Source organism: Salmo salar, unplaced genomic scaffold, assembly GCF_965601325.2.
Source record: "Salmo salar unplaced genomic scaffold, fSalSal1 ptg000129l, whole genome shotgun sequence".
In the NCBI taxonomy this organism is placed as follows: Eukaryota; Metazoa; Chordata; class Actinopteri; order Salmoniformes; family Salmonidae; genus Salmo; species Salmo salar.
In genome coordinates, this window is record NW_027675318.1 from 1447102 (window position 1) to 1457053 (window position 9952).

Sequence of the window (9952 nt, forward strand, 5' to 3'; positions counted from 1 at the left end):
CAGTCGTTATGCTCCTATAGTTTCTGGTAATAGACTACACCAGCAGTCGTTATGCTCCTATAGTTTCTGGTAATAGACTACACCAGCAGTCGTTATGCTCCTATAGTTTCTGGTAATAGGCTACACCAGCAGTCGTTATGCTCCTATAGTTTCTGGTAATAGGCTACACCAGCAGTCGTTATGCTCCTATAGTTTCTGGTAATAGACTACAGTCGTTATGCTCCTATAGTTTCTGGTAATAGGCTACACCAGCAGTCGTTATACTCCTATAGTTTCTGGTAATAGACTACACCAGCAGTCGTTATGCTCCTATAGTTTCTGGTAATAGACTACACCAGCAGTCGTTATGCTCCTATAGTTTCTGGTAATAGACTACAGTCGTTATGCTCCTATAGTTTCTGGTAATAGGCTACACCAGCAGTCGTTATGCTCCTATAGTTTCTGGTAATAGGCTACACCAGCAGTCGTTATACTCCTATAGTTTCTGGTAATAGACTACACCAGCAGTCGTTATGCTCCTATAGTTTCTGGTAATAGACTACACCAGCAGTCGTTATGCTCCTATAGTTTCTGGTAATAGACTACACCAGCAGTCGTTATGCTCCTATAGTTTCTGGTAATAGGCTACACCAGCAGTCGTTATGCTCCTATAGTTTCTGGTAATAGGCTACACCAGCAGTCGTTATGCTCCTATAGTTTCTGGTAATAGACTACAGTCGTTATGCTCCTATAGTTTCTGGTAATAGACTACACCAGCAGTCGTTATGCTCCTATAGTTTCTGGTATTAGGCTACACCAGCAGTCAGCAACCTTTTCCATTTGGTGCCAATTTCTGATCATTTCTACTGATCTGGTGCTAGTTATGATTTTCATATTCACATTTTACTGGAACAGTTTCATTTAATTTATAATAGTATTAATAATTATAATTGTCTTTATCTCAACATCATTCTCTGTGGTTAATCTACATTCTATTTAAATGAAAATTATAAATATACATTTTTATTTCCATTGCTAAGTTTAAAATGACCTACATAAAGCCCAAAAATTTAAACACGCCAACTCATTAGTGGTGGTGTGTTAAGACAATCAGAAATACTATCAGACATCCCCAAATGTAACTTTGACTATAATTACTGTTCCCTGAAGGAGGGAAACGAGGTACAACACCTGTTTGGCCCCACCCCTTCCTGGGTCGGTGAAGAGCGGTATTAAATTTAAGGAAGAAATCCGAGCCTCGCGCTCATCACCTGTAGAAGGCGGGGCTTCCAGCGAGGCGTGGATTTAATAGTATGTTGTACCTAGTTTCCCTCCTTCAGGGAACAGTAGTTATAGTCATAACGTGTGGATTTAATAGTATGTTGTACCTAGTTTCCCTCCTTCAGGGAACAGTAGTTATAGTCATAACGTTACGCTTGTCAAATGATGAACTTTAACTTAAATACTGGATCTTGCTGTCGGACAGTTTTTTTGTATTCAGATCTCTGAAATGCTCTCTAATTACGTAACATTTAGTGTCTCCTTATATTACGCTGGGAAAACAGTTTTCATGGGCACAGAAATCCTAAATCATTTCAGAGTTTGCTAAATCCAATGGTTCTAACCAAGAGTCATCTTTACTTTATTGACAACACCCAAATGGATACTGTCATTAACGCAGTTCTTCAATAATTACACATAATTCTTAATACTGTAGCTGTTTAGTTAGTCACATGTTCAACTATCATCAGCTGATCCAGGAAATCATTTTCTGAATGACAGTCACATGACAAACATCACGACATGCAACAACAACCAAAGTGCTTCTTCATTCATTACTCTGGTAAAGACAGTTATGCCGTGCTCCACGTTGGATCCAACATCCCTAAGAAATTGATGTTTATAATGTGTTATTGTCTGCCTGATTTACAGTAGCGTCTCGTTAGTCTGTTTGCAAACAGAGATACTTAGCTCATAATGTGTAGAGAACTGTTCCTTGATGGATAGGCTACTGTACAACACACAGAGCTATTTTCCTTTATTCATGACATTTAGAATGACAACACATTACAGAATAGCCTAGTGGGATTATTCACAAAATTATCTGGTGATCAGGTTATGAAATGTCATGAAAGACATTTTAGTTTCCATGTTTCACCTGAAGTATGAAATTATTTATAGTCCTAGGTCTATGTTGTTAGGTGAAGTTATGGGTCCTGCAGTATGTCTATGTTATTGTTTGTTGAAGTTATGGGCCAATTTGTTAACTTCTTCGGGCTAGGGGGCAGTGTTCGGAAGTTCGGAGAGTCTGGCATGCCCAAAGGAAACTGCCTGTTACTCAGACCCAGAAGCTAGGATATGCATATAATTGGTTGTATTTGATAGAAAACACTTTGCTTGATTTACAGTTTTATTGTTTATTTACATATTAGGGTACCTGAGGATTGATTAGAAACGTTGTTTGACTTGTTTGGATGAAGTTTATTGGTAACTTTTTGGATTATTTTGTCTGCATGTTGAACGGGTGGATTACTGAACAAAACGCGCCAACCAAACTGAGTTTTTGGGATATAAAGAGGGACTTTATCAAACAAAACAACCATTTATTGTGTAGCTGGGACCCTTGGGATTGCAAACAGAGGAAGATCTTCAAAGGTAAGTGATTTATTTTATCGCTATTTTTGATTTTTGTGACGGCTGTGCTGGTTTGAGAAATATTTCTATGCAGCAACTATGCGGGGCGCTATCAAATCAAATCAAATGTATTTATATAGCCCTTCGTACATCAGCTGAAATCTTAAAGTGCTGTACAGAAACCCAGCCTAAAACCCCAAACAGCAAGCAATGCATGTGAAAGAAGCACGGTGGCTAGGAAAAACTCCCTAGAAAGGCCAAAAACCTAGGAAGAAACCTAGAGAGGAACCAGGCTATGAGGGGTGGCCAGTCCTCTTCTGGCTGTGCCGGGTGGATATTATAACAGAACATGGTCAAGATGTTAAAATGTTCATAAATGACCAGCATGGTCAAATAATAATAATCATAGTAGTTGTCGAGGGTGCAACAAGCACGTCCGGTGAACAGGTCAGGGTTCCGTAGCCGCAGGCAGAACAGTTGAAACTGGAGCAGCAGCATGGCCAGGTGGACTGGGGACAGCAAGGAGTCATCATGCCAGGTAGTCCTGAGGCATGGTCCTAGGGCTCAGGTCCTCCGAGAGAAAGAAAGAAAGAGAGAAAGAGAGAATTAGAGAGAGCATATTTAAATTCACACAGGACACCGGATAAGACAAGAGAATACTCCAGATGTAACAGACTGACCCTAGCCCCCCGACACATAAACTACTGCAGCATAAATACTGGAGGCTGAGACAGGAGGGATCAGAAGACACTGTGGCCCCATCCGATGATACCCCCAGACAGGGCCAAACAGGCAGGATATAACCCCACCCACTTTGCCAAAGCACAGCCCCCACACCACTAGAGGGATGTCTACAACCACCAACTTACCGTCCGAAGACAAGGCCGAGTAAAGCCCACAAAGATCTCCGCCATGGCACAACCCAAGGGGGGGGCACCAACCCAGACAGGAAGACCACGTCAGTGACTCAACCCACTCAAGTGACGCACCCCTCCCATGGACGGCATGGAAGAACACCAGTAAGTCAGTGACTCAGCCCCTGTAATAGGGTTAGAGGCAGAGAATCCCAGTGGAAAGAGGGGAACCGGCAAGGCAGAGACAGCAAGGGCGGTTCGTTGCTCCAGCCTTTCCGTTCACCTTCACACTCCTGGGCCAGACTATACTTAACCTGTTAGGGCTAGGGGGCAGCATTTGCACGTCTGGATAAAAAAAATGTACCCGATTTAATCTGGTTACTAATCCTACCCAGTAACTAGAATATGCATATACTTATTATATATGGATAGAAAACACTCTAAAGTTTCTAAAACTGTTTGAATGGTGTCTGTGAGTATAACAGAACTCATTTGGCAGGCAAAACCCTGAGACATTTTCTGACGTGAAGTGGATACCTGATGTGTTGTATTGACTTTAAACCTATCCCATTGAAAAACACAGGGGCTGAGGAATATTTTGGCACTTCCTATTGCTTCCACTAGATGTCACCAGCCTTTACAAAGTGTTTTGAGTCTTCTGGAGGGAGATCTGACCGAACAAGAGCCATGGAACGATGATGTCCCATTAGACACCTGGCGCGCGAGTTCATGTTGGGTACCCTCGTTCCAATACGTTATAAAAGAGTATGCATTCGTCCACCTTGAATATTATTCATGTTCTGGTTAAAAAAGGCCCTAATGATTTATGCTATACAACGTTTGACATGTTTGAACGAACGTAAATATATTTTTTCCCCTCGTTCATGACGAGAAGTCCGGCTGGCTTAGATCATGTGCTAACAAGACGGAGATTTTTGGACATAAATGATGATTTTTTTTGAACAAAACTACATTCGTTATGGACCTGTGATACCTGGAAGTGACATCTGATGAAGAGAATCAAAGGTAATGGATTATTTACATAGTATTTTCGATTTTAGATCTCCCCAACATGACGTCTAGTCTGTATCGCAACGCGTATTTTTCTGGGCGCAGTGCTCAGATTATTGCAAAGTGTGATTTCCCAGTAAGGTTATTTTTAAATCTGGCAAGTTGATTGCGTTCAAGAGATGTAAATCTATAATTCTTTAAATGACAATATAATATTTTACCAATGTTTTCTAATTTTAATTATTTAATTTGTGACGCTGACTTGACTGCCGGTTATTGGAGGGAAACGATTTCCTCAACATCAATGCCATAGTAAAACGCTGTTTTTGGATATAAATATGAACTTGATAGAACTAAAAATGCATGCATTGTCTAACATAATGTCCTAGGAGTGTCATCTGATGGAGATTGTAAAAGGTTAGTGCATCATTTTAGCTGGTTTTATGGTTTTGGTGACCCTGTCTTTGACTTGACAAAACATTACACACAACTCTTGTAAATGTACTGTCCTAACATACTCTAAATTTATGCTTTCGCCGTAAAACCTTTTTGAAATCGTAAAACGTGGTTAGATTAAGGAGATGTTTATCTTTCAAAGGGTGTAAAATAGTTGTATGTTTGAAAAATTTGAATTTTGACATTTATTTGGATTCAAATTTGCCGCTCTTGAAATGCACCTGCTGTTGATGGAGTGCACCACGGGTGGCACGCTAGCGTCCCACCTAGCCCATAGAGGTTAATCATAGGACCTACTGAAGAGATAAGTCTTCAGTAAAGACTTAAAGGTTGAGACTGAGTCTGCGTCTCTCACATGGGTAGGCAGACCATTCCATAAAAATGGAGCTCTATAGGAGAAAGCCCTGCCTCCAGCTGTTTGCTTAGAAATTCTAGGGACAATTAGGATGCCTGCGTCTTGTGACCGTAGCGTACGTGTAGGTATGTACGGCAGGACCAAATCGGAAAGATAGGTAGGAGGAAGCCCATGTAATGCTTTGTAGGTTAGCTTTGTCCTCAGATAATAAAATGCTATGCTTTCACCGTAAAGCCTATTGTAAATCGGACAATGCGGTTCGATTACCAAGATTCTAAACTAAAGAATCATGTATGACACTTGTATTTTCATGAATGTTTAATATTACGATTTTTGTATTTTGAATTTCACGCTCTGCAATTTACCGGATGTTGTCTAAGTGGAACGCTAGCAGAACACTGATCCGTAAGAAGTTAAACACTTAGTGTACAAACCCTCATTGTCAGGCTGATGGCAAAGCTAAACTTGCCAAAGAGCATTTTACTGGTTGAAGTGTTTAAGTATAAAGCAGTTGGTTTATATCACAAAGTTAAGTTGGAGATTCAAACGATCCTTACAGTTATAATCTAATAGTAGTGTGAAATGCACTCATAATCAACCTGGAAATGGAGGCTATTTTTGCAGTCAGCCTATGAGAACTCCCCTGAGTTTTCCCCCACGGTGGTGAATTAGTGAATAGACACAGAGCTTAATGTGAGTTTCCTTGAGTACCACTCCTGATCTTGTGCTGTAATATTCAGAATACATCGTGAAAAACTAAAATCTTTGCTCACCATTTTTTTCTCCTGGCAGATATACTACATCCATAACTAGTGGTTTCCTCATTACCAGATATACTACATCCATAACTAGTGGTTTCCTCATTACCAGATATACTACATCCATAACTAGTGGTTTCCTCATTACCAGATATACTACATCCATAACTAGGGGTTTCCTCATTAGCAGATATACTACATCCATAACTAGTGGTTTCCTCATTACCAGATATTCTACATCCATAACTAGTGGTTTCCTCATTAGCAGATATACTACATCCATAACTAGTGGTTTCCTCATTACCAGATATACTACATCCATAACTAGTGGTTTCCTCATTAGCAGATATACTACATCCATAACTAGTGGTTTCCTCATTACCAGATATACTACATCCATAACTAGTGGTTTCCTCATTAGCAGATATACTACATCCATAACTAGTGGTTTCCTCATTACCAGATATACTACATCCATAACTAGTGGTTTCCTCATTACCAGATATACTACATCCATAACTAGTGGTTTCCTCATTACCAGATATACTACATCCATAACTAGTGGTTTCCTCATTAGCAGATATACTACATCCATAACTAGGGGTTTCCTCATTACCAGATATTCTACATCCATAACTAGTGGTTTCCTCATTACCAGATATACTACATCCATAATTTGTAAGTCGCTCTGGATAAGAGCTTCTGCTAAATGACTTAAATGTAATGTAAATGTAATAAATATCGGTTTCCTCATTAGCAGGGAGGAGTTTCTACAACCAAATTGCCCTCCTGCCGCAATTTTAGCAAACACAGAAAGGGCCTGTATTGGAGACCAAAAGTCGTCTGGCACACTGCTTAGGATTTCAACAACTTTAATAATTGATTTCTAGCCTACAATCATCAGTTTTACTACTAATGTGAAAACAAGACTAAATATGACTATTCTTGCTCATTTTAAGAAATTAAATAATTGTAACATTCATTACAGATGTCAGTTGTTGTACATCATGGCTCCACTGTTGGCATCACCTTTTACAGTAGATTACCGCTGTTGTGGGCCTTTATATCATCTGTCTGACTTTGTTGTTCACACAGGAGAGAGACGGGACTATCGTGGATCCTCTGGGGAGCCTCAACAACCTCATGATGCTGAAGAGGCAGAGAAGAGTCTCTCCACTTTAGAACACCTCAATAAACACCTGCAGAGATCCACAAGGAAGAAAACTCACTGCTGCTCTGACTGTGGGAAGAGATTCACCTCATCAGGCATTAAAATTCATCAGAGAACACACACAGGAGAGAAACTTTATAGCTGTGGTCAATGTGGGAAGAGTTTTGGTCAATCTGGCCAGCTGGTATCACACCAGAGAACACACACAGGAGAGAAACCTTATAGCTGTGGTCAATGTGGGACGAGTTTTGCTACATCTAGTGCCCTGACTCTACACCAGAGAATACACACAGGAGAGAAATCTTATAGCTGTGGTCAATGTGGGAAGAGTTTTGGTCGATCTTGCCATCTGGTATCACACCAGAGAACACACACAGGAGAGAAACCTTATAGCTGTGGTCAATGTGGGACGAGTTTTGCTACATCTAAAGCTCTGACTCTACACCAGAGAACACACACAGGAGAGAAATCTTATAGCTGTGGTCAATGTGGGAAGAGGTTTACTGCATCTAGCACTCTGACTCAACACCAGAGAACACACACAGGAGAGAAATCTTATAGCTGTGATCAATGTGGGAAGAGTTTTGGTCGATCTGGAGCGCTGATAGTGCACCAGAGAATACACACAGGAGAAAAATCTTATAGCTGTGGTCAATGTGGGAAGAATTTTGCTGCATCTAGAACTCTTACACTACACCAGAGAACACACACAGGAGAGAAACCTTGTAGCTGTGATCAATGTGGGAAGAGTTTTACTACATCTTGGTATCTGACTATACACCTACGAACACACACAGGAGAGAAACCTTATAGCTGTGATCAATGTGGGAAGAGTTTTACTACATCTGGCTCTCTGACTTCACACCAGAGAATACACACAGGAGAGAAACCTTATATCTGTGGTCAATGTGGGAAGAGTTTTGTTTCATCTAGCGGTCTGACAGTACACAAGAGAACACACACAGGAGAGAAATCTTATATCTGTGACCAGAGATAATCTGATAAAAGACTTCTGATCAAATATCAGAAAATACATACATGAAGGAGTTGTTTCATGATATCAATGAATTAATGTCACAATGTAGAATGTTTTACCATTGTAGAAGGAGTATTTTAATGATGTCACAATGTAGAATCGTAAATGTTTGTCCCCTGTTCTATTGATTTCAACATGATATGGATATTAGCCTCAGGGGGAAAATCCAGACTCTGAAATGGAAGAGTTACTATTTATGTGATTTAACAAAAAGTGATTAACAAAAAAAGAGTTGTGTTACACTTACCACGTTGCTGACCCACTGGAATCAAAATGCAACAGGCTGTTTTCTACAAATTGTCCTCTAACCAGGGATGTACACATTATTCCCAGATTCCGTGTGGTTTTTGAGCTGTTAGTTTTAACAGGACGTGCAACCTCATCTCCCTCCTCTCACACAATTGATTTCAACATGATATTAATGAGTGATGACAAATAAGTGTTGTGTTCCTTTGTTTACCGACCCCTACATTTAAATGCATCATTCCAAAATGTAGCTGACTGTCTTCTTCAGGTTGTCCTCTAACCAGTGAGGTAAAAGATATCTCCCATTTCCATGTGTTTTTTTAGTTGTGCTAGTTTCAACAGCACGTACAACCTGATTTCCCGCCTAATCGATATCATTGATTTATTGCTACTTGTCAAAACAACAGTGTATTTGATTGTTGTGTCCATGACGAGGACAATTTGGTTTGTAACTGTCTCAAGGTTGGGTAGTCAAAAAGTTTCGCGTTTAGCCAGTGAGTTGCCATGGATCTTTTTTTGACTGCACGTTTTTCCGTATTGGAGATGAGTTTTGTTTGGGCTCGTTCCAAGGAGACGAGAGTTCTAGAAGCTAGTGGGATTTAGAAAGAGGAGAGTTCTAGAATCTAGTGGGTTTTAGGAAGACGAGAGTTCTAGAAGCTAGTGGGGAAAAAATACGTTTTTTTCTTGTTTTTAATTGTTGACAGCCAGTAGACACCTTGTTTATATTGGTGAAGGTGAAGCATTGTAGTTGATTATAATGTGAAATGGAAGTTGTTTTCTGTTGGTGGTGAGCATTCTATTAAGGTGTTACAGTCTTTGGTTTTTCCATTTATGTTTTGAGGTTTGGATTTTTGCACGTCTAGCTCGTTAGCACGTCTAGCTCGTTAGCACGTCTAGCCTCTTACATCTAGACGTTCCGCTAGCGGAACACCTGCTCCAATATCCAATGATGGGCGTGGCGCGAAATACAAAGTCCTCGAAAATCCGAAAACTTCCATTTTTCAAACATATGACTATTTTACAGCATTTTAAAGACAAGACTCTCCTTTATCTAACTACACTGTCAGATTTCAAAAAGGCTTTACAACGAAAGCAAAACATTAGATTATGTCAGGAGATTACCCAGCCAGAAATAATCAGACACCCATTTTTCAAGCTAGCATATAATGTCACAAAAACCAAAACCACAGCTAAATGCAGCACTAACCTTTGATGATCTTCATCAGATGACACTCCTAGGACATTATGTTATACAATACATGCATGTTTTGTTAAATCAAGTTCATATTTATATAAAAAAACAGCTTTTTCCATTAGCATGTGACGTTCAGAACTAGCATTCCCACCGAACACTTCCGGTGAATTTACTAAATTACTCACGATAAACGTTCACAAAAAACATAACAATTATTTTAAGAATTATAGATACAGAACTCCTTTATGCAATCGCGG

General features: G+C 39.9%; 1 protein-coding gene across 1 annotated transcript; it reads left to right on the forward strand.

Annotated features, from left to right (window-relative positions):
* The first annotated feature begins 7054 nt into the window (after nt 1-7054).
* LOC145866079 (uncharacterized) lies at nt 7055-9309 on the forward strand. The gene has a single exon (XM_082970942.1). The coding sequence runs from the start codon at nt 7055-7057 to the stop codon at nt 8213-8215; it is 1161 nt and encodes a 386-aa protein (XP_082827068.1). The 3' UTR covers nt 8216-9309.
* Nucleotides 9310-9952: the final 643 nt, after the last annotated feature.